The sequence below is a fragment of the Mirounga angustirostris genome, unplaced genomic scaffold (genome assembly GCF_029215605.1).
Source record: "Mirounga angustirostris isolate CCGP_5_RB_7025 unplaced genomic scaffold, mMirAng1.0.hap1 SCAF_17, whole genome shotgun sequence".
In the NCBI taxonomy this organism is placed as follows: Eukaryota; Metazoa; Chordata; class Mammalia; order Carnivora; family Phocidae; genus Mirounga; species Mirounga angustirostris.
In genome coordinates this window covers 38893272-38917864 of record NW_026991725.1, presented here as the reverse complement: position 1 = coordinate 38917864, position 24593 = coordinate 38893272, and the positions used below count along the sequence as shown (strand labels likewise).

At 44.7% G+C, this 24593-nt stretch overlaps 1 protein-coding gene across 2 annotated transcripts; it reads left to right on the top strand.

Moving 5' to 3' along the window:
• The first annotated feature begins 3535 nt into the window (after positions 1-3535).
• Positions 3536-22991, top strand: JPT1 (Jupiter microtubule associated homolog 1). Of its 2 annotated transcripts, XM_064582403.1 has the most exons (5): positions 3536-3729; positions 12092-12234; positions 12592-12689; positions 13735-13753; positions 21963-22991. In XM_064582403.1, exons 1-5 carry the CDS (start codon positions 3674-3676, stop codon positions 22109-22111), a joined length of 465 nt encoding a protein of 154 aa, XP_064438473.1. In that variant the 5' UTR covers positions 3536-3673; the 3' UTR covers positions 22112-22991. The 2 variants fall into 2 exon arrangements, with proteins under 2 accessions (XP_064438473.1, XP_064438472.1); XM_064582402.1 differs by lacking the exon at positions 13735-13753.
• The last annotated feature ends 1602 nt before the right edge of the window (positions 22992-24593 follow it).

The following is a 24593-nucleotide window of genomic DNA, read 5'->3' as shown; positions in this document are numbered from 1 at the left end:
CACTAACCCTGCTTGTGTTCCCGCTCTCGCTGTGTCTATCTCTGTCAAATGAATAAATAAAATCTTTAAAAAAAAAACAAAAAACATTGCTATAGTCATGAAATAGCTGTTGGACCATTCTTTCTCATAAGATTTCATCTGTCTAATATTTCATTAGGTTTTTAGGTCAACCTAAGTGTTCAGAACAAATTTTGTATTGATTTAGAGTCCTCAATATGTATTTTACAAATCAATGATGGGCCTTCATCATTTTGAGAGCAGGCATCCTTTTGAATCTTTTGATCCTGATCTGATCTGTGTTGATCTTTTGAACAGACTCTAATTTTATTAATGTCCCATTTTCAGTTGAGTTGGTCGTCTGGAGCAAAGGTCATTATCATATCTGTTTTACCCCAAATCTCTAACTTGTAGCAAAAAGTGGAGTATAGTGATTTTAGTCAAAACTGTTGTAGGACATGAACAAGTAAACAGGAAGGCTTGTTATTCTGGAAATTTCTGGCAATTTTACTTTAAGGCAGGATTCTTTTTTTTTTTTTTTTTAAGATTTTATTTGAGAAAGAGCGAGTGAGCATGAGTTGGGGGGAGGGGCAGAGGAGACTCCCCACTGAGCAGGGAGCCCGATGTAGGGCTTCCATCCCAGGACCCTGGGATCGTGACCTGAGCCGCAAAGGCAGACGCCCAAGCGACTGAGCCACCCAGGCACCCCTATTTTATTTTTGAGTTAGCTCTATTGGGGCTTGAACTCATGACTCTGAGATCCAGAATACTTGCCATACCGACTGAGTTGGCCAGATACCCCTGGCAATTTTACATTAAAATACAATGCTCGGAAACAGGCCTGCCTAAAATGGCTTTAATTAGGTATCTGTTTTACATAATTTATTCTTCTTTATAAATCATTAGATTAAAAGGATTCCCTGGGACTGATCCTTTACCTTTGAAGCAAAGGTTCTCAGCCCAAGCCACATGTGACCTGTTTAGCTTCTTAAAGATATCCCTGGTTAGACTCTACCCGCCCTGACCCCTCAACCGAAATTCCAATTCAGTATATCTCAGATAGGGCTGGCATTCATTTGTATTCCTTATAAGCTCATAGCTTATTCTGATGTGCAGCCAGGATGGGGCAGCTCTAATAAGAAGCTTTAGTTTACCAAGTACAACTTTTTTTTTTTCTTCTTAAGATTTTATTTCTTTAAGTAATCACACCCAATGTGGGACTGGAACTCAAACCTGAGATCAAGGGTCACATGCTGTACTGACTGAGCCAGCCAGGCGCCCCTACCAAGTACAACATTCTTAAAATTATCTCATTTCAACCAATTTAAAATAGGTGTTATTAACCCCATTTACAGATAAGGAAACTGGGCTCAAGAGCATAAATGGAAAAAAAAAAAAAAGCATAAATGACCCAAACGTGTCTTTCATGGAAGAAATGTTTTTTTGTTGTTGTTGTTTTGTTTTTTTTAATTTTTTATTTATTTGCGAGAGAGAGAGAGAATGAGAGACAGAGAGCATGAGAGGGAGGAGGGTCAGAAGCAGACTCCCTACTGAGCAGGGAGCCTGATGTGGGACTCGATCCCGGGACTCCAGGATCATGACCTGAGCCGAAGGCAGTCGCTTAACCAACTGAGCCACCCAGGCGCCCGGGAGAAGTGTTTTTTATGGGAGCAGAACCAGAACCTAGGCTTTTCGATTTCCAGTTTAGTGCTGTATTGCCATACCAACCTGTCTTTTATAATACAGGGGAGGGAGGAAATCGGGCAAGTCAAGTATGAACTCAAAGGTTTAGGCCAAAAGGGACCCACCTTGGGGTGCCTGGTTGGCTCAGTCCATAGAGCAAGGGACTCTTGATCTCAGGGTTGTAAGTTCAAGCCCCATGTTGGGTGTGGAGCCTACTTAGGGACCCACCGGGAGATTTGTCCAAACCCCTCATTTAACACATAAAAGACAATTTCAGATTATTAAAAAAATTTTTTTTTAAATTTATTTGACAGAGAGAGAGCGCGCGCACAGCAGGGGGAGTGACAGGCAGAAGGAGAGGGAGAAGCAGGCTTCCCGCGGAGCAGGGAGCCCGACGCGGGGCTTGATTCCAGGAGCTGGGATCATGACCTGAGCTGAAGGCAGACGCTTAACCGACTGAACCACCCAGGCGCCCCCATATTATTAAAACGTTTGTGATAGGGGCGCCTGGGTGGCTCAGTCGTTGGGCGTCTGCCTTCAGCTCAGGTCATGATCCCAGGTTCCTGGGATTGAGCCCCGCATCGGGCTCCCTGCTCCGCGGGAGGCCTGCTTCTCCCTCTCCCACTCCCCCTGCTTGTGTTCCCTCTTTCGCTGTGTCTCTCTCTGTCAAATAAATAAATAAAATCTTTAAAAAAAAAAAAAAGTTTTGGGAAAAAATAAATGATTAAAAATAAAAGTTTTGGAAATTTAGGCCCAGCCTGTAAGAATGGGAAGATTTTAATCCAAACAAGTGGTCAGCACATAAAGACATCATCCATGCCTTTTAGAAGAGAACTTCTCTCTGGCTTTTCATGAAAACCCAGGAGAGTGGTTAACCAAGGATACAAGCTTCCAACTGCCAGGAAAGAGGAGGCTACACAAGGAGGAATGTTGATTAATTTTTATGGAAATATTGAAAAAGGTCTGCCTTGAGGAAACATGCACGACATGGGAAGGCCTCCATCCTTGTTTGCTCAAGGCTTTCCTATTAGGATCTTGTAAACAGCCATTCTTGAGCCCTCCAAGTGTTGTCTGCATTTGTTGCAGGGATAGATTTACCCAGACAGGTGGAAGAGTCATGACTTAAGGGTTATAAACAGCTGCAGAGGCCAGGGCTGCTCCACAGTCTTGGTAGCAAGGGATGTGACTGTTCCCCACCACCGAGCATTAACCAGCCTTAGAACAGGCCCTCAAATCGGAACGACTGTAATTTTGGTCTAGTACATGCACCACCCCTGACAGCTAAATAATAACACTAAAATGTGAAGAATTTCGACTCGTTTTAAAAGGGATCATCTTGGCTTGCTTTCTGTTGCTGACTCATAGTGCTGCTGTTTCGAGACGGTCATGTTTCCGAATGGGACACACAGTAGGTATTCAATGAATGTCAATTTGTGGCAGTAATTTTCATCCCTTGAGGAGCATGCCTTACTATATCTCTCCATGAGTAAGGCAACGGTAAGTGAATGGTAAAGACAAATCTGTCCTCGGCTTGTGGGTTCCAACTCGCCCAGGGCGAGCTTCTCCCTCGGTCAGGTAACTTTCTTAAGTGACAGCGAGCACAACTTGTGCCCAGTGCGGGGCCGGTTTGTCCTTTGTCCAATCATCACCGAGATTTGGGGGTGGGGGAGGGGGAACTTCCAAAGACCTACCCTGACCAGGAAGGGGGCGGGTTTAGGCTGAGCTGGGGCCACCGCAGCCCATCAAGGTGCCCGCACGATGCTTGGCACTCCAGGGAGCCAATAGGAACAAAAAAGCTGTTTGAATTGGCCAATACCGGCAGGGTGGGGGCGGGTGTCTTCGAGCTTTATAAAGGCTGCGGCCGGTGAAGCAGGCGGTGGCGGAGGCTCCTGCAGCGGTCGCTGGTGGTCGGGTGGGGAGCTCTTCTGCGCCCCTCGGACCTGACCCTTTCAGCGCTCGGCTCCCGCTCCAGCCTACCTCGCTCTTCGGCACCATGACCACCACCACCACCTTCAAGGGAGTCGATCCCAACAGCAGGAATAGCTCCCGGTGAGGCTGCGGGGCCGCACCCGCCCCGTGCGGAGCTCGGGAGGGTGGGGGCGGGAGGGCCGCTGCCCGGCGGGGCCGCGGGGGCCGGGCGGCCGGTCGTTGGCGGTGACGTGCCCGGGGCGCCGCGCTCGTGCCCGGCCGGGCGGCGGGGCTCGGCCGTCGGCTCCGTCTTTGTGCGGTCCCGCAAGCCCCGCGCGCCGGCCCCGCCCGATTCCCGCTCCTCTCCCATTCATTCCTCCCCCGGAACGAGGGGTCGGCCGGGGAGGGCCGGGGCCGCTCGCCCTCGCAGTGCGGCGGGCTTTCGGTAGTCGGGCCATGCGGAGAGGGTTCGCTTCCCTCCCTTTGCGGCGCGGCTGGCCCGGCCGCAGGGCGGTGGTCTTGGCCCCCAGGTGCCCGGGCAGCCCCCGGGGCGCCCTGGTCAGGCCCCATTGTCCCACCCCCGGCCACGCGCTTCTGCCTCTGGCCCGGGGCAGGTGGCGGCCCCGCGCCCGGCGCGGCAGTCACCTCTTGCGGCCGCAGCGATCGAGTCTTGCGGGCTCCTACGCACTGGGGCCCGCCCGGCAGGTGTTATCGGTGGTCGGTCGGGGCTGGTCATCGCGACCCCCACGCCCGTCGGGACGCAGCCGTCAGCCCTCTGCGAAGTGCTTCCCCTCTGCTAACAAAGGAAAGACCCCTGCTCCTTCCCCTCCCGCGCCCACCCCCGAACACGAAAGGGGGGTGAGCCAGTCCGAGTGGGTTTTCTGCGCTCAAACCTTCGGACCTTGGTCTTTGCTTCCCACCTCTTCCCCTTCCCCCTTTGACGTTTGCCAAACGAGTTCTTCGCTGGCCCGGGTTCCCGAGCTGGAGGAGGGTTCCTGTTCTTGGGCGGGGCCGGAGACATCCATTGTCTCTTCCGTACTATCTCCACCTGGGAAGCCGGGGCCTTTCTGGCCAGTCTGGCTACCGCATTTGGGGACGGGGGCACTGGGTGTTTGGACTGGAACCGTTTTCCAAGCCCTTGCCTGACTTGGTGAAAGGGTTTGTAACCGGTGGAAGGTGTCCACATTGTCTCGGCTAATTGCACACTGTTCTTTTAAGGTGGATACAGGCATTTCTGGGATCCTGCTCAAGGCTTGTAGGAAGCTTAGGTCCACTTTTTCTGGGCATCTATTCTTCACTGATCAAGACCGGCTGTCGTGTGCGGCCAGCCTTGGGGTCCTGGGCAAGTGGCACAAAGGGAGCCATTTTGTGGGGCTAAGAAGACGGCTGTGAAATAGTGCCTCACGGGGGTTGGAGAACTTGGGGACAAAAAGCTGGCCTCAGCAGTGAGTCTTAGGCGGGAGGTTGGACATGACATCCCTTTTCAACTCATTCCTTTCCCTTACACAATGTAGAAAAGAGTGGGAAAGATTTATAAAACTAAATTGGTGGGTCCTGGCAGGTTGGGGACCTTGAGTAGGACAGACCTATGAAAATACTGGTCACTCCCTCTTCTGTTGTCATCCTTGCAATGAGATCATTTTTTTCAGAGGACACTGGAACACACTGAACCTTGGTTTTTCTTTTTGTGCCATGCGGTCAACTTTCTGCTGGTTAGACTGTAGTGACTGGAATGTGAAAATTGACACATTATGTAAAAAACCAGGTTTTATCTTTTGGGGTTAAGTGTTGTTTAGTGCTTCATAAAGAATTTCAGTAACCGGGTCAAATTAATTCCTCATGCTAGTTTTTTGATATGTGTATTGGCAATGTGAGACTGGAATGGTTTTTGGTTCTGCAGAATAAATGTTTTCATTCACCTTTTGTCATCAATTTCCCTCCAATATTGTGATCTCAGGACTGGAGCTTTGTCCTTGTATTTACTTCTTACCTCTCCTTCCTCTGTAAGCTCACCCGAATTCTTCACTTGTTTCTGCAGTAACATTCTTCTGGCTCCATAAGCACATTATACATTTAGTCTGGTAGGGGATGATCTGCAAAGATCACATGCGAACTCTGGGGTTTAAAGAAAGAAGAAAAAAAAAAGTAATTTAAAAAAAAATTGCTATCCGTAGTACTCGCGCACATTTTTGTTGAGTCTCAAATATGTAATCCTGGTTTAGTTCAGAAAGAATAGGAGGATCTTAAAAAATAAAACTGAAATAATTTGTCTTATGATCCAAATCCTTTGTTTGGGGATGTCTCACTGTTACAAATGGGCTTTACAACACTGACGTCATCGGAGTAGGTATTCCCTGCTATTGCGGGAGGAACACAGACCTTTAAAAAGTTGGGTGGTCAGAGCTTTGACTTTCTTTTTAAGCTGGTGTTTGGGTACTAGTATCTCCCCCCCCCCCCTTTTTTAACGCCAAAAAATACTTCCCAGCCTGCTAGGGTTCTGGAGATTTTCATCTTGCTAAAATAATTCATGAGAGTTTAATTATGATGGAAAGGAAAATCATTCTAATCTCCAAGGAGTGAAGGGGATGACAATGAAGCAAGTTAATTTTGATTTTATTTCAGGTGTCTTTGTTGATTTGGGGAACGAGGGATAAAAACCTGGTTGCTTCAAACTTTAACATAAAAGAAAGCCTATTAAGAATTTATAACTCACCTTTAATTATGATTTAAACAGTTTAATTAAGCAAACCTACAATTAATCATCTTTTTTTTTTTTAAAGATTTTATTTATTTATTTGACAGAGACAGAGATAGCGAGAGCAGGAACACAAGCAGCGGGAGTGGGAGAGGGAGAGCAGGCTTCCCACCGAGGAGGGAACCCGATGTGGGACTCGATCCCAGGACCCTGGGATCATGGCCTGAGCCGAAGGCAGACGCTTAACGACTGAGCCACCCAGGCGCCCTACAATTAATCATCTTTATAAAATGCCTGGACACACTTTTTTTTCCTTAAGATTTATTTATTTGAGCGAGAGCGAGAGAGCAAGTGAGTGGGAGGAGGGGCAGACAGAGAGGGAGAGAGAATCTCAAGCCGGCTCCCTGCTGAGCGTGGAGCCAGATATGGGGCTCTCAGTCCCACAACCCATGAGATCATGATCTGAGCTGAAACAAAGAGTCAGACGCTTAACCAACTGAGCCATTAAAAGTGAGGCTGTTGAACCAGATAGAACAGAGCCCAGCAAACTATCACCCAAGGGCCAAATGCAGTGGATGCCTGATTTTTATATTCATAAATGGTTGTAAAAAAAAGATTCATTTCTTGACTTGTGGAAACTACATGAAAATCAAATGCAGTGTCTGTAAATAAAGTTTTATTTGAACAGAGCTGCGCTCGTTTGTTTTCATGTTGTCTGGGGCTGCCTTTGTTACGCGGCAGAGCCAAATAACTGCAAGAGACCGCATGACCCACAGGCCAAAAGCATTTGCTCTCGGGCACTTTACACCAGAAGGAGAGGATCCGCCACCCTTTCCTCCGTGTACTGCCTGATATTCTTTGAGCCTCTGGAGAGTTCTGTACTTACTGATCGACTTTATGGAGGATGTGGAGGTTTAAGAGATGGGCTAGGTTTTGAAGAGCCCTTGAGGAAAGGGTAGAGGGTGCTCTAGGCCTGAGTAAGAATGGGAGTAAAGACCCCAAAGTGGAGATGAACCAACTATTCAGGGAAAGGTGAAGAAAGTGGCTGGACTGGATTGATGAAGAAGGTAAGAACTAGATAAGGTGGAGAGGCCCGTTGATAGTCAGTCATGTTTCCTTCAGTCCTGCCTGGGCTTAACCAAGGCTTCTGCTGGCTTGTGGGTAGCAGGGACAAGGTAGGTGGTAGGGAGGCCAGGCCAGGGTGTCAGCTGTACCCGAGGGAGCAGAGGACCAGGATTTCTGTTGCAAGATGCAAGGGGACATGGGTACCCACGAATGATCACATGCCGTGGCCAGTGGGAAAACTAGTATTGTCAAAAGAAACATTGTCAGGGAATTCTGGGACCCAGAAGCTGCCTTTAAAAGAATTTTAGATTGGGGCTCCTGGCTGGCTCAGTTGGTGAAGCATGCAACTCCTGATCTCGGAGTTGTGAGTTCAAGCCCCACGTTGGGTGTAGAGATTACTTTTTAAAAAAATCTTAAAAAAAAAAAAAAGAATTTTAGATTAATGGCAATATAGAAAAATACGAAGTATGAAAAAGGACATTGAAATTCACCTGAAACCCCTTCTGAGAGCACAAACCCTGGATAACATTGTGTGTATATATTCTCAGGCATTTATGTCTAGTTCCGATGATAGCAGCTAGTAGCCATGATGGCTATGTTCTAGGTTCTGTTCTGAGCACAGTCTATAGGATATCCTTAGAATAGTCTTACAAGACAACTGCCATGAACCTCTTCTAAAAGAGAATACCAAAGCATAGAGAGAGGTTAAGCAGTTTTCCCAAGGTCACACAGCTAGGTAAGTGTATCTCTTTAAAGGTTTTTTTTCTTTTTTTTTAAGATTTTATTTATTTATTTGAGAGAGAGAGAATGAGAGACAGAGAGCACGAGAGGGAAGAGGGTCAGAGGGAGAAGCAGGCCTCCCGCGGAGCAGGGAGCCCGATGCGGGGCTCGATCCTGGGACTCCAGGATCATGAGCTGAGCCGAAGGCAGTCGCTTAACCAACTGAGCCACCCACGCGCCCAGTGTATCTCTTTATATACACAGCATTTTATGTAAAACATAATTGGCCTTATGTTTGTTTTCCAACGTTTTTCATTTATTGTGTTTTGAATAACTTCTCACATCTACTAATGAAGGTAAATCTGACCCTAATATATACAGCTTTCTGTTGTATGGACATGCTTTGATAACTAAGCCCCTATTAAGGGCCAGTTAGGGTAGTCCCAATTTTATTTACAGATTAACATTTTTATAGGAGTACCCTTGTACATATATATCTGGTTATCTGATTAGGATAATTTTTGGAAGTAGAAATGCTGGTTCATATAAAAAGCAAACAGTTGACACATACTATCAAAATATCCTTTAGAAAGTCTGTACAAGGGGCGCCTGGGTGGCTCAGTGGTTAAGCGTCTGCCTTCGGCTCAGGCCATGATTCCAGGGTCCTGGGATCGAGCCCCACATCGGGCTCCCTGCTCCGCGGGAAGCCTGCTTCTCTCTCTCCCACTCCTCCTGCTTGTGTTCCTGCTCTTGCTGTGTCTCTCTCTGTCAAATAAGTAAATAAAATCTTTAAAAAAAAAAAAAAGTCTGTACAAATTTGGGGTGCCAGAGTGGCTCAGATGGTTAAGCGTCTGCCTTCGGCTCAGGTCATGATCTCCAGGTCCTGGGATCGAGCCCTGCGTTGGGTTCCCAGCTCAGCGGAGTCTGCTTTTCCCTCTCCCTCTGCCATTCCCCCTGCTTGTGCTCTCTCTGTCTCTATTTCTCTCTCTCAAATAAATAAAAATCTTTTCTAAAAATTCATTTTAATTTATTTTTTAAAGATTTTATTTATTTATTTGACAGAGAGACACAGTGAGAGAGGGAACACAAGCAGAGGGAGTGGGAGACAGAGAAGCAGGCTTCCCACCGAGCAGGGAGCCTGATGCTGGGCTCAATCCCAGGACCCTGGGATCATGACCTGAGTGGAAGGCAGACGCCCAACGACTGAGCCACCCAGGTGTCCCGCTATCCATATTTTTAAATTGCCTGTTAGTACCTTTTGTCCATTTTTGTTTCGTGATTCTTATACTTTTTTAAAGTAATCTCTACACCCAACGTGGGGCTCGAACTCATGACCCCGAGATTGACAGTCGCAAGATCTACTGACTGAGCCAAACAGGCACCCCTCTTCTCCTTTTTTTTTGTTTAAAGATTTATTTTAGAAAGAGAAAGTGCACGTGTGATTGGGGGGAGGGGCAGAGGGAGAGGGTTGGAATCCTCCAGCAGACTCCTTGCTGAGCGGATCCCAGGACCCTGAGATCACGGCCTGAGCTGAAATCAGGAGTCAGACACTTAACCATTGGAGCTGCCCAAGTGTGCCCAGTGGCAGTCTTTTTGAGAGAAAACTCAGAATTCTGAGGAGAAACTGACAAACTCTTCATTGTAGTAGGAATTGTCAATAGATTCTCTCATTAAGTGGAAAAACATACTTAAAAATCAGTAGATTTGAACAACTCACAGCTAGCAGGCTTGATCCTAGTAGACCAATAGAACATTGGCAAATACACATTCTTTTCAAACATATATAAAGTTGACCACATATTAGGCCTTAAAAGCACCTTTCCTCAAATTTCAAAGGATTCATGTCATACAGGCAGTTGTCTGTGTTATAATTAAAAGCTAGAAATTAATAAACCAAAAAGACCCCTATGTTTGGAAACTTATAAATGTACTTTTAAATAATGTATGGGCCAAAGAAGAAAATAATGGAAGTGAGAAAACATTTAAAATGCAACAATAGATTTAAAAAAAAATCAAGACTTGGAATGCCCTTAGAGGGGCACTTAGAAGGGAATTTACACCATAAATGTTTAATTTTTCCTTTCTAATGTAAGGAGCATCATTTGCAAATGACATTTGTTATTTATTTGGGAACTTGGATGAGATGGACATCCTCCTAGAAAAATATTTCTCAAACTGATTCAAGAAGAAGTAGAAGACCAGACTACTCCTGTCCCCAATAACAGAATAGAATTAGTAGTTAGAAAATCTTCCCGTAAAACCATGTCCATTTTCTCTTTCCGAGCAGTGACAGGACAAGTTAGATTGAGTTTTTCCAGGGAGGGAACACACTGATCAACCCGAGGCAGGACGCTCTGGAAATGCACCAGTGCTGGGTTTCCTTGCCGAACCGAAAGCTATAGAGGGTGTCCAGTGGTGCCTGGTTATCGAACACGCTGGGAGACTTCCTCCTTGTGGTTAGTCCCTCATGTTTGCTGGTGAGAATGCAGTGTGCCTTAGAGGTGTATAAACAGGGCTTGCTGGTGACGCCCAGACAGGAGGAGACTATCATAAGCTTTCCTTGGGTTTCCAAATTGATCAACTTAACTTTTACATGTTTATTCTCCCACTTTTAGTTTTGTTGGAAATAAAAATGGAAATGCGTTCTGAATACATAAATAACAAGATGCACTTCTAAACTTATTTGTAAATATATCCAGCTAAGCCCATTAGGCAAGGTCTGTTAGGTCTTTTGCTGTCTTCTTTTTTTTTTTTAAGATTTTATTTATTTATTTGCGAGAGAGAGAATGAGAGACAGAGAGCACAAGAGGGAGGAGGGTCAGAGGGAGAAGCAGACTCCCCGCCGAGCAGGGAGCCCGATGTGGGATTCGATCCTGGGACTCCAGGATCATGACCTGAGCCGAAGGCAGTCGCTTAACTGACTGAGCCACCCAGGCACCCCCTTTTGCTGTCTTCTCAAAGGGGACATCAACCCGGTTGTTTCAGCTGCCTTGTGCGTCAGACAACCTTACTACAAATATTCAGTTTTTTTTATTGAGAATAGTTGACATACAATATTATATTAGTCTCAGGTGTACAACATATAGTATTGGACAATTCTATACATTATGAGATGCCCACCACGATAAGTGTTGTCCACCATGTGTCACCATACAAATTTATTCAATATTATTATTTTCCCTTTGCTGTACTTTTCAGTCCTGTGACTTATTTATTTTATAACTGGAAATTGGTACCTCTTAATCCCCGTCACCTGGTTCACCCATCCCCCTGCCCCCCCCCCTCCCCCCGGCCACCACCAGTTTGTTCTCTGTGTTTGTGAGTCTATTTCTGGGTTTTTTGTTTGTTCATTTGGTTTGTTTTTTGGGTTCCATGTAGAAGTGAAATCATGTAGTATTTGTTTCTGTCTGACTTATTTCATTTGGCTTCATACTCTCTACATCCATCCATGTTGTCTCAAATGGCAAGGTTTCATTCTTGTTTATGGCTGAGTAATATCCCATTGTATCTATACACCACATCTTCTTTATCTGTTCCTTTATCAGTGGACACTTGGGCTGCTTCCATATCTTGCCTGTTGTAAATAATGCTGCAGTAAACTTAGGGGTGCATATATCTTTCCAAATTAGTGTTTTTGTTTTCTTCGGGTAGATGTCCAGAGTGGAATTACTGGGTCATATGATATTTCTATTATTAATTTTTTCAGGACCCTCCATACCGTTTTCCACAGTGGCTGCACCAATTTACATTCCCACCAACAATGTACAAGGGTTCCTTTCTCCACATCCTTGTCAACAGTTGTTTCTTGTCTCTCTGCTACTAGCCATTCTGACTGGTGTGATCCAGTGCTGAATTTATACCACGGTGAATCAATTCCTTTTTCCCATTAGCAGCTCTCACTTGTGGGGGGTGGGGTAGGAGGAATGAATGGGTGAGGGAAATGAAATGAAAGTTATTTGAAAACATTTATGCCTGGAAATGTTTTGGTATGATCTGAAATGGATGTTTTGCCATTATGCCAAGGGTTTTGCGGCCTCCAGGCGGTGGATCCAATTTTTCATTAGGCTTTGATGAACCAGCAGAACAGCCTGTGAGGAGGAACAAAATGGCATCTAGCATCTTTGGGACACCTGAGGAAAATCCTCCTTCATGGGCCAAGTCGGCAGGTACTGCTTATATCTGTGATCACTGGTAAAAGGTCCAGACCCAGCATGAATAACTAAAGTTGGTTTTGTGTGATGAGCAAAATCCAGCTCAACCTTAGTGAGATCAACAACAGTTAAAGCTTGTCAGTGGAGGAAAGACTGGGACCAAGAAGTGGGAACTCCTGAGTCTTGAGGGGTCAGAATAAGGACTGAGGTCAAATTGGGTTATTTGGTAGAATTTTTAAGCTCTCAGTTAACCCTCCTAACCCTGTTTGCTCATTTTGTAATATGAGACTAACATGAACATCACTCACGAAATTAGTGTTTTTGCTTTAGTTCTTTCTGTCATGTTCCTCACGAAAGTATGTTTTAATTCAGGTGCCAAGTCTAGTGGTGGCAGAGAGGATTCTGAGTCATCTGGACCCCAGAGAAGGAACTCTTCTGAAGCAAATGCTGGAGACTTCTTAGATCTGAAGGTGAGTGTGACAACATGGGGGGAAAAAGGGCTTTGAGGTTAATACAGTTTAGAAATTCACTTCTCTCCTATTGTATGAAGAGCTTCAGTTCCACCACTGGAGTCTTACATAGAGATAATTAGGAAAGGGACTGAGGCCATATTGGGAATGGAAGATCAATAAAGAATAAAGTCAGAAAAGTGAGGTGACATATCTAGGTTTGTTCAGATGTCTCTTCTACCAGTAGGATTAGTCTCTCTCCTTCACTGTTGATTTTGGGAACTTCTGGATCACACTTATTTCCTGTGTAACTCATATGTAGTAGCATTTGTGAGTTCAGACTGTTTTCATTGTTGGCAAACATTGCCCAGTTGTTTTGAGCCAAACTCCAGGAGACTGCAGCCTAGGCATTACCCTCAGGTGTCTGCAGAGGAGCATGGTCCCAATGCCCCCAGGGATGTGTCTAGAAGCCTGTGAGCAGGGACCTCAGAGCACACAGAGGCATCAGCCGTGCAAATGTGGAGAGACCTGTATGGGGCTTTGGAATTTACAGAGGCCCTTCAGCAACTGGATAAGGAGAGGGAGAATGGAAGGATAAATTTACCAGTTTCCCATTCTGATAAAAGATCCTCTGAAATGCTCATTGAATTAGGCCATTGGCGGAAATGTTCAAGTTTTTTTGGTGTGTTGGATATTGTTGGCACTGGGACAACTTGTCCTGCAGCATTTTTGTTCAGCCTTGTCCCAAAGTAAGTAAAGGTCGTAATGTAATTGCATTGCGTCCTGACCCTGGACTTGACTGCATCAAAATGAAATTTCACATTTGGTTTCAAACAGACAGTAGCCCATCAGAACTGTGACGGCTTTATTTGTTTGTTATAAAATTAAAATCTGGCGTAAGTTTTGAGGGGCAACTGGCTGGCTCAGTCTGAGGAGCATGTGACTCTTGATCTCAGGGTTGTGAGTTTGAGCCCCATGTTGGGTGTAGAGATTACTAAAAAAAAATTAACTTTAAAAAAAGAAAAAGAAAAACTGAAGTAAATTTTAAATTTCTTTTCTTTTCTAGGGAGAAGGCGACATTCATGGTGAGTCCTTCTGAAGCCCAGATTTCTGGTTCTGTAAATGGTTTTAGCATCGATTGGAATTTTTATTGAAATCATGTCTTGAGGAAAAAAGGGAGTGAAACCTGGCTTTGCCCCAAGTGCCGGCACACTGAGTTGGGAGGAAAGAAAAGTGAAACTGGGAAGTTAGCAAACATGGCCACATTTGTTTTTTTTTTTTTTACATGGCCACATTTGTATCTGCCACAGTGAGAGCAACGTCAGAAATGCACCAGAAAGGAAAAACGGAGAGTCTTTCACAAATAGGTGTACAGTAGTCAGGCTGGTATCTGTTATTCTTAATGAGAGCTTTTTAGTAATAAGGTGCTGGCATTTCAAGCTTGGCCCACAGCATTTAATTTACCAAGTTTGTTTGATTTCATGCTGAGGTGCTTATTCAGCAAGACATCGGTCGGTACCTCTGTGATCTTGTAGATGATGATTTAGGGGGCAGATGTAAATTCTCAGCATCCATGTTGCCAATTAGATATGGAAATGAGCTATAATCATTTATTTAATGATATTCCATCTTTGAAGTATTTATTGGAACTTCCTTAACAAGTGCCAGAGAATTACTTCTGCATGTAATGAAAGGCTTGTGCATGTCGGGCAGTAGGAATCAGGTGAAAGTTGACTCGGTGAAATGCAGCTGTCGGAATGCCGTCTGGTTCAGAAGGAAGAGGCTGCTTCCTCAGGGCCTCTGGCTACTATTACATTTTGTGAGGCAGTCGTCCTGTGAAATAGGTTTAAGAACCAGATTCCTCTTCTGCCCTCTCAGACGGTGTTTGTTTTCTTTTTTTTTTTTAAAGATTTTATTTTATTTATTTGACAGAGAGAGAGACAGCTAGAGAGGGAACACAAGCAGGGAGTGGGAGAGGGAGAAGCAGGCTCCCGGCCGAGCAGGGAGCCCGATGCGGGGCTCGACCCCAGGACCCTGGGATCATGACCTGAGCCGAAGGCAGACGCTTAACGACTGAGCCACCCAGGCGCCCCTGTTTTCTTTTTTAAAGATTTTTTTTGAGAGAGAGTGAGCAAGAGAGCACGAGCAGGGGGAGGGGCAAAGGGAGAGGGAGAAGCAGACACCCTGCCGAGCAGGGAGCCTGACCCAGGGCTCCATCCCAGGACCCTGAGATCATGACCTGAGCCGAAGGAAGAGGCTTCACCGACTGAGCCACCCAGGCGCCCCTCAGACAGTGTTTCTTGCTGGCCATGGTGGGAGGAGAATCTCCTGAACCTTTGTGAGCATTACCTGGGTTCCTCCTCGGTGCCTAAGTCACTGTCTCACTGGACTGAAGATGAATTCGTTATTGTTCGTGTCCAGTGTGTTCCATTTGCAAAGACTCTTCTGGAGGTAAAGAAATCTTCGGGGCTTTTCAGTTTTGCTGCTTTTCATATTCTGAAATACTTCCACATCAGACCTTACTTTTAGCAAGAATCAGCTAATCCTTAGTCACTACTTTGGGACAGTGGATATAGTTAGAAGTCTGGGGAGTCTGGAGAAATATGTGAGAGCCCCTGATGAAGTGAGGAAAAAATGTGTCATTATTCCTGCTAATAATTCTCCCCCAGTTCAGTTTGTTACAAATTCTTCAGGTGAACAGCAAGCACCCTGGGTTGAATAGTATGACAAACCTTTACTTCTAGTTCATTTGTCATGAAGTGACAAGGGGCATAAGAATTCAAGATCTATCTGGTGGCCTAGAGGTCAACCCCAGTCCTGTTGCCAAGTTTACTTCGAAGTCAAGCTACTCAGTTTATTTTTTATTTTTCTTCTTTCTACTCAGTTTAAGTAAGACAGATTTTGTTTGGATATAAGGAAAATTGCCTTCCTCTTTTGGGGAATGAAATATAGGAATGGCTAAAGGGAGCACGTGGGAGATCTGTAGCGGAGGGAGAAGGTCCACGGGATTTAGGTCGAAGTCTTTCCTGCCTTCAGGCAAGTTGGACAGTCTGCTGCACTTCTTGATGTTCTAATTCTTTCATCCTCATAATAAACCACTATATCATTTGTTCTGATGTAAGTGTCTGTTCAGTGATCTCATTGATGTGCCGAGGAAGAAAGACAAGTCAGGAGTATGTAAGACAGGTATTATAGTAGAAGTGTTTATTTATTATTATTATTTATTTTTTATTTTTTAAATTTTTTTTAAAGATTTTATTTTTTTGAGAGAGAGAGCATGAGAACAGCGTGAGGGGCAGAGGGAGAAGCAGACTCCCTGCTGAGCAGGGAGCCTGATGTGGGACTCGATCCCAGGACCCTGGAATCATGACCTGAGCTGAAGGCAGTCGCTTAACCGACTGAGCCACACAGGCGCCCTATTATTACTATTTTTTTTAAAGATTTTATTTATTTATTTGAGAGAGAGAGCATGGGAAGGAGAGCCAGAAGGAGAAGCAGACTCCCTGCTGAGCAGGGAGCACGATGTGGGGCTCGATCCCAGAACCCTGGGATCATGACCTGAGCCAAAGGCAGACGCTTAACCGACAGCCACCCAGGCGCCCCAGTGTTTGTGTTTAAAGTCCCATTTTTCAGTTATTAGATTCAACAGACAAAAGCTTTCTCTGTCAGGTCCTGTGTAAGTGTCTAAAGCCTTACTCTCAGTTCCTGTACTTGCCTCATTATAGACTAAAGGGATGGAGTAACAGACTAGCTTCCATTCTTTCTGGCTGGAGTATTTCTGACTAGACAAAGGAGCATTTAAATTAAGGCCTGCTCTTGTTTATTCTCCATATGTGCCTTTTTTTTTTTTTTTCTTTCTTGGCATGTTATCTAGTCGTGAAAGACAAAACTGTTCCCTTTTTTTTTTTTTTAAGATTTTATTTATTTGACAGAGAGATGGAGAACACAAGTAGGCAGAACGGCAGGGGCAGAGGGAGAGGGAGAAGCAGGCTCTCTGCCGAGCAGGGAGCCAGACGGGGCTCTATCCCAGGACCCTGGGATTATGACCCAAGCCGAAGGCAGCCGCTCAACCAACTGAGCCATCCAGGCGCCCCCAAAACTGTTCCCTTAATAATGAAAGGCAAATATAAGATTGGCGGGTGTGAGCTTGATTTATCTAAAAATCATTTTATGGAGGGGCGCCTGGCTGGCTCAGTCAGTAGAGCATGCGACTCCTGATTTCGAGGTCATGAGTTTGAGCTCCACGTTGGGCATGGAACCTACTTAAAATTAAAAAAAAAAAATGATAGGGGCACCTGGGTGGCTCAGTCATTAAGCGTCTGCCTTCGGCTCAGGTCATGATCCCAGGGTCCTGGGATCGAGTCCCGTATCGGGCTCCTTGCTCCGAGGGAAGCCTGCTTCTCCCTCTCCCACTCCCTCTGCTTGTGTTCCCTCTCTTGCTGTCTCTCTCTCTGTCAAATAAATAAATAAAAATCTTTTTTTTTTTTTAAGATTTTATTTATTTGAGAGAGAGAGAATGAGAGAGCACATGAGAGGAGGAAGGGTCAGAGGGAGAAGCAGACTCCCCGCCGAGCAGGGAGCCCGTTGCGGGACTCGATCCCGGGACTCCAGGATCATGACCTGAGCCGAAGGCAGTTGATTAACCAACTGATCCACCCAGGCGCCCTAAATAAATAAAAATCTTAAAAAAAATAAAAATAAAAAAGTAAATGATAATAAAATAAAAATCATTGGGGCGCCTGGGTGGCTCAGTCGTTAAGCATCTGCCTTCGGCTCAGGTCGTGATCCCAGGGTCCTGGGATCAAGCCCTGCATCGAGCTCCCTGCTCGGTGGGGAGCCTGCTTCTTCCTCTCCCACTCACCCTGCTTCTTGTGTTCCTTCTCTCGCTTTGTCTCTGTCAAATAAAGAAATAAAATCTTTAAAAATAAATAAATAAAAATCACTTTATTGGAGGGGCACCTGGCTGGCTCAGTCCATGAATCAGACAATTCTTGATCTCGGGGTTGTGAGTTCAAGCACCACGTTGGGTGTGGAGATTACTTAAAAAAAAAAAAAAAAAGTCTTAAAAAAATAAAAATAAAAATCATTTTATGGAAATAAATGACCACAGTAGAGCTGCAAGGTAATGTTGTGTCCTTTAGTAGTACTCCTGTAACTGCCTGATCCCGACAGACAATGGGGAACTGTTAGAGTACGTGTAGTGGTGAGGCCAAGTCCTAGCAGCAGAAACAAAATTGCTTAAATCAATAGGCTGGCTCAGGTGGAGTTCATGCTCTGTGCTCGACCATCTTGGATGTTTCAGGATGTCGGTTTTTGGGTTTTGTTTGTATTTACAGTAAATGGGACATATTTAAGTCCTTATCAGAGGACTTGGGTAGTTAATTTTGACGCATTTGATCCTGCTTCTTGTGCAACAAGAGTGTGGCAATGGGAAACTGGGTGGGGGGAGGGGTGACCTTTTCTTGCTACACTGTTGTTTATAACTAGAGGGCTGTCATTTTGGAAAGCTTCATACTGATTTTTACTTGTAGTTGATAATAGTATAGAACATTGTATGTGTTGTTACCTCTAAAGAATGTTCCAAATTTTCATAAAAGGTAATGTCAAAAGCAGAAGTAGCATATTTCTTTTCTTTTCTTTTTTTTTTAAGATTTTTATTTATTTATTTATTTGAGAGAGAGCACATGAGGGGGGGGAGGGGCAGAGGGAGAAGCAGGCTCCCCGCCGAGCAGGGAGCCCGATGCGGGACTCGATCCCGGGACTCCAGGATCATGACCCGAGCCGAAGGCAGTTGCCCAACCGACTGAGCCACCCAGGCGCCCAGAAGTAGCATATTTCTGAGTTGGTTTTTTTTTTTTTTTTAATTTGAGAGAGAATGAGATAGAGCATGAGAGGGGGGAGGGTCAGAGGGAGAAGCAGACTCCCTGCCGAGCAAGGAGCCGGATGCGGGACTCGATCCTGGGACTCCAGGATCATGACCTGAGCCGAAGGCAGTCGCTTAACCAACTGAGCCACCCAGGCACCCTGGGTTTTTTTTTTTTTAAGATTTTATTTATTTATTTGAGAGAGAGAGAAAGCACGAGCAGGGGGGAGGGGGAGAGGAAGGAGCAGGCTCCCCGCTGAGCAGACCTGAGCCGAAGGTCCACGCTTAACGCTTAACCTGTTGAGCCACCCAGGAGCCCCTATTTTGAGTTTTTTGTTGAGTTTCCGATCTTAAACCTCTTCCCCCTTGGACTTCTCAGTATCAAAGTCGGCTAAATCAAAACTTGGTACAAGTGGTTTTAGGAACATGAACTTCTAATGGTTAGTCTTTGAGGGACTTAAAGTACATTTTTTCTTTTTTTTTTAATTTTACACTTTTTTTTTTTTAAAGATTTTATTTATTTATTTGCGAGAGAGAGAATGAGAGACAGAGAGCACGAGAGGGAGGAGGGTCAGAGGGAGAAGCAGACTCCCCGCCGAGCAGGGAGCCCGATGTGGGACTCGATCCCGGGACTCCAGGATCATGACCTGAGCCGAAGGCAGTCGCTTAACCGACTGAGCCACCCAGGCGCCCAAAGTACATTTTTTCAACATCAGAATTTTTCACTGGTGTCCAGTATGAGTCCATGTGAAGTTCTTAAATTATAACTAGTATTTCTCTTCTATTGCTTCCAGGGTTTTGGAACTCCTTAATTTAGGGGAGGGAATAAATGTCTTTAAACCTTAAGGTAGTTTTCTTTCAGGTTTTATGAATTAGTGTTTGGTTTCTTACACTAAAGGTGCCTTTGTGTGTATGTGTAAGAAAGATTGAGAGAGAGAGAGATTTTATTCTAGAGCAGGTGTTAGAATATGCAACTGAATTGAATTTGATAGTTTAACATTGAAATGAGACCTGGCATTTTGCAGGCACTTTTGACTTGGAACAAAGACTTTTCCATGTTTGGAAACTGCCTCATTAAGAATATATGTTTGGGGGCGCCTGGGTGGCTCAGTCATTAAGTGTCTGCCTTCGGCTCAGGTCATGATCCCAGGGTCCTGGGATCGAGTCCCACATCGGGCTCCCTGCTCGGTGGGAAGCCTGCTTCTCCCTCTCCCACTCCCCCTGCTTGTGTTCCTGCTCTCGCTCTCTCTCTGTCAAATAAATAAATAAAATCTTAAAAAAAATATATATATATATGTTTGTTGGGAATTTCACAGATTAGTGGATCATCAAGCAATGTCTAGGATGTTGGTAATAATGCACTAATTCTCAAGACTTTGACATGGAAAGTACCCAGTTAATATAAATGGGAATGACCTGATTAATGGAGATATTATAAGTTAGTAGGGGAAAGGTAGATCTTTAATAAATGATGTCAGTACAATGGATTTTCTTTGTGGTTAGAAAAAGAAATCAGGGGCGCCTGGGTGGCTCAGTCAGTTAAATGTCCAACTCTTTCTTTTTTTTGTTAGAGCACACGTGGGTGGGTCCAGATCTCAGCTCAGGTCTTGATCTCAGAGTCATGAGTTCCAGCTCCGCATTGGGCTCTGCCCTGGGCGTGGAGCCTACTTGAAAAGAAAAATCAAGCTCACCTAGTAATAATGGAAATGTAACACCAAACAGGAATGAAATAACATCACCCATCAGTTCGGCAAATTTTATTTTATTTTTTTATTTTTTATAATTTCTTTTTTTTTTTTTTTTTAAGATTTTATTTATATATTTATTTGAGAGAGAGAATGAGAGAGAGAGAGCATGAGAGGGGGGAGGGTCAGAGGGAGAAGCAGACTCCCCGCCGAGCAGGGAGCCCGATGCGGGACTCGATCCCGGGACTCCAGGATCATGACCTGAGCCGAAGGCAGTCGCCTAACCAACTGAGCCACCCAGGCGCCCTATTTTTTTATTTTTTAAATGGTATTTTTTTTTTTTAAAGATTTTATTTATTTATTTGACACAGAAAGAGAAAGCACAAGTAGGCAGAGCAGCAAGCAGAGAGAGAGGGAGAAACAGGCTCTCGACTGAGCAGGGAGCCAGACGTGGGGCTCGATCCCAGGACCCCGGGATCATGACCTGAGCCGAAGGCAGCTTCTTAACCGACTGAGCCACCCAGGCACCCCAGTTTGGCAAATTTTAAAGTGAGGTGGTTATCGAATGGTGGGTGTGCAAAGCTGTATGGACAGTGTACTCGGACGCAGGTGGGGGTAGAGCACAGCACAGCCTCTTGGGAGATGATGTGCAGTGTCTATTCATATTGAAGATGGGAGCCCTTGAATCCCCATGGGTATCTGTTCTAGTCTATCTATGTTACAGCTTTGTTTGGAATGATTGGGTTGGTTCCAATTTTTTGCTATCAATAGAGCAAATACAGTACTATATTATATCAAATATATGGATAGACTCTGATAAAATACTATAAGGCAATTAAGGTGAATTATGACTATAAATATGGGTAAATTTCTAAGTGTAAAAAAAGGAAGTTTGTATCATTTTTGTCAAATACAACAAAAATAAACAGTAGTATGTATTATCTGTTGGGAATAAAATATAAATATTCATTAAACAAAGGGACTAGACACAACTCTGTAGTAGGCACTCTGGGAGTTGGGAGAAGAGACCCATGTGGAGCTAGATTGGGAGTCAGGGGCCTATAGCTTATCTGTAATGTTTTTATTTTAGAGAAAGAGAGTGCAGTGGGGAGAGGCAGAGGGAGGGAGAATCTCAAGCAGACTCCCTGCTGAGCACGGAGCCCCATGTGAGGCTTGATCTCAAGACCCTGAGATCACAACCTGAGCCAAAATCAAGAGTCAGACGCTTAACTGACTGAGCCACCCAGGTGCCCCACTTAACTGTAATGTTCTAATTTAAAATACATTTTCAGGACGCCTGGGTGGCTCAGTCGGTTAAACAGCCGACTCTTGATTTTGGCTCAGGTCATGATATTGGGGTCCTGGGATTGAGCCCCATGTCAGGCTCTGCACCTAGCGGGTAGCCTGCTTGAGGATTCTCTCTCTTCCTCTCCCTCTGCCCCTCCCCCTGCACTCTCTCTCTCTCTCTCTCTAATAAATAAACCTATTAAAAAAATAAAATACATCTTCATATATGTATATAATTTAGAAAAGAACACACACAGAAAAAGGCCTGGGGACAAATATGACAAAAGACCTAACAGTGGTTAGTTTTGGTTTGTGGGAACATGGTTGAATGACTGTTGCCTTCTTTGGGTATGATTTGGTATCTCCAGGTATGATTTGAACCATCATCCAAGAAAATCTTAAGACTCTTTGTCTTACCTGGGAATAGTTGTTAGCCTTAACTTCCTTCTGTTTTCCTAGAAAACGTGGACACAGACTTGCAGGCCAGCCTGGGGCAGAGTGAGGAGAAGCCCGTGCCCGCTGCCCCTGTGCCCAGCCCAGTGGCTCCGGCCCCAGTGCCATCCCGAAGAAACCCCCCTGGTGGCAAGTCCAGCCTCGTCCTGGGTTAGCTCCGATTCTCTTGAACTCTGTCGTTTTGTTTGTTTGTTTTCTCCATGCTTGTGAACTGCACAACTTGAGCCTGACTGTACATCTTTTGGATTTGTTTCATTAAAAAAGAAGCACTTTATGTACTGCTGTCTTTTTTTTTTTTTTTTTTCAAAGAACAGGTTTCTCTTTATCTGTCCTGATTCCTCTGGGTCTGTAGGCCATGGCATGAGTGTTTTCTAGTAGTAGATTGGAGGGAAAGTTTTGTGACACTTAGTACAGTGTTTTTAAGAACAATTTGGTTCCAAATGTGTTAGAGGATCTTTTGTACTGAGGTTTTTAAAACCCTTTTCTTGTCAGCTTTACTTGGGTTTACCAAGCCTTGACTGGACAGACCAGTAAACAGTCCACAGGCACCGATCCTTCTGGCCCCCAAACACAGGGTTGTCTTTATGCCAAACCTACTTGTTGTTGGCCTACCTTGCCAGTGCCCTTTGCTAAAAGCATCTTCCTGTGCCATATGGAACAGTAGAGGCTGGTGCCTCATGCCTTGCTGCCTGCAAAGCAAAAAACTGCCTTTTTAATTTTTGAACCTTAAGAGATAATCCAGATACTAACTCGACTAGCTGATGAGCTAAGCCCGCTGCTCTCATGCAGAGGAAGGCTTCGATGTACGCTCAAACTGACAAATTCCAAGTGGTGAGCAAGCAAGGGCAGTGGCCACATGGAAGTGGGTCTTCGTGGTGAACAGACCCCAAGGGGGCAGTGCTCTTCTTAGGTAACTTGAAGCTGTGTGCATGATGCTGGTGCTTGACCATGAACTGAAGTCTCATCCTTAAAATGTGTGTTATACTTCACAATCCTGGACTGTTGCTTTAAGTAAATGATGTACAAATTTTGAAACATTGTGTCCTGTGTCATCTTTTTGAGATTGTTTCAGTGTTCTACCTGTTCAGTTGCTTTTTTTTCTGTGACCCTAAATCCTGTTGCCCAAGGACTGATGAATCATTCAAGTGCAACAAACTAATGAAGGCCCAGATATGTGGGCTTCTTTCTAAAGAAAACAGGTTTAAAGTTACAGCAGGTGTTCAAAACACCAAAATGATATCTGTGGTAATAAAATACGTGAGTAGTATGGATAAATGATAAGCAAAATAATTATTAGCCAATATATTTTAGATTCTCCACCTACCCTTTGTGCTGGGCAGTAACATGTAAGATTTTAAGTCCTCTCGTCTTGTAAGGTGCCTCTCAATGGTGAGAGGTTACAGAAGAGGACTCCAGAGGAAGGGAGATGAGGACCTGAGGAGATAGAAGATAAGGAAAAAGCTCTTTAGGTTCTAGGCAGAAAGTTGTTTTTTTTTTTTTTTAAAGATTTTATTTATTTATTTGACAGAGAGAGACACAGCGAGAGAGGGAACACAAGCAGGGGGAGTGGGAGAGGGAGAAGCAGGCTTCCCGCGGAGCAGGGAGCCCGATGTGGGGCTCGATACCAGGACCCTGGGATCATGACCTGAGCTGAAGGCAGACACTTAATGACTAAGCCACCCAGGCGCCCCTAGGCAGAAAGTTCTAGATCAACATGCTATATTAACTGTCCAAACTGGGCATTAAGACCTGGCTCTTAGGTCTAGCTACACTACTAAAGTGTGTTCTTTTGGCTTGTCTTTTAGGGACCAATTTCCTATCTTAAAAAGTGAGACCTTTGAGATGATGAGCATAACCACTGGTTCGTTTGAACTATTGGACATTTCTTTGGGAAGAATAAAGGTGTTTATAGGTTCTGGGGGGTGTAAAGTCTTTCTTCCTTATGGTGCAAAGCATTTGCAAAATGAAGTCAGTAGTTTTATTACAGGATCTGTCCAATTTCACTAAAACAGGTTAGCCCTACAAATACTAGCCTGAGTTATGGTTTCTATTAGGACTTTCAGGGGTAGGAACCCTGTCTGTGCCCTTCTCTCTAATGGTCGGGATCCTGGAAAAGAGATGTCCCTGATTTGTTTTTTTTTTTTAAGATTTTATTTATTTATTTATAGGACAGAGAGAGACACAGCAAGAGAGGGAACACAAGTAGGGGGAGTGAGAGAGGGAGAAGCAGGTTTCCCGCCAAGCAGGGAGCCCGATGTGGGGCTCGATCCAGGACCCTGGGATCATGACCTGAGCTGAAGGCAGACGCTTAATGCCTGAGCCACCCAGGCACCCCGAGATGTCCCTGATTTGTGTCACTACTTGTAACTTCAGTGTTTTTTTTAAAATGAATTTTATGAAGATAAGTGCCTAATCAAACTTAAAGTATTGTGAAGGAGGGACAGTGCTGCCAGTCATTCTGATATTATCAGAACAGATTTTAAGAAATTCTATGAAAACATATTTGCTAAGGGTGTTACATTTTCTACTTAGAAAGCTTAGGATCTAGAAAGTGGAGTTGAATATTAAGATGATGATGGCAGAACAACCAGTATTTCATTGACAGTTTGGGCTGTACACTCAGGTTGTGTGATGTGA

Excerpts from the sequence above, each read along its gene's own strand:
- JPT1 (XM_064582402.1), top strand. The coding sequence starts at position 3,674 with ATGACCACCACCACCACCTTCAAGGGAGTCGATCCCAACAGCAGGAAT. Across the intron at positions 3,730-12,091 it reads AACAGCAGGAATAGCTCCCG|GGTTTTGCGGCCTCCAGGCG; the intron begins GTGAGGCTGCGG and ends CATTATGCCAAG. Across the intron at positions 12,690-21,962 it reads GAGACTTCTTAGATCTGAAG|AAAACGTGGACACAGACTTG; the intron begins GTGAGTGTGACA and ends CTGTTTTCCTAG.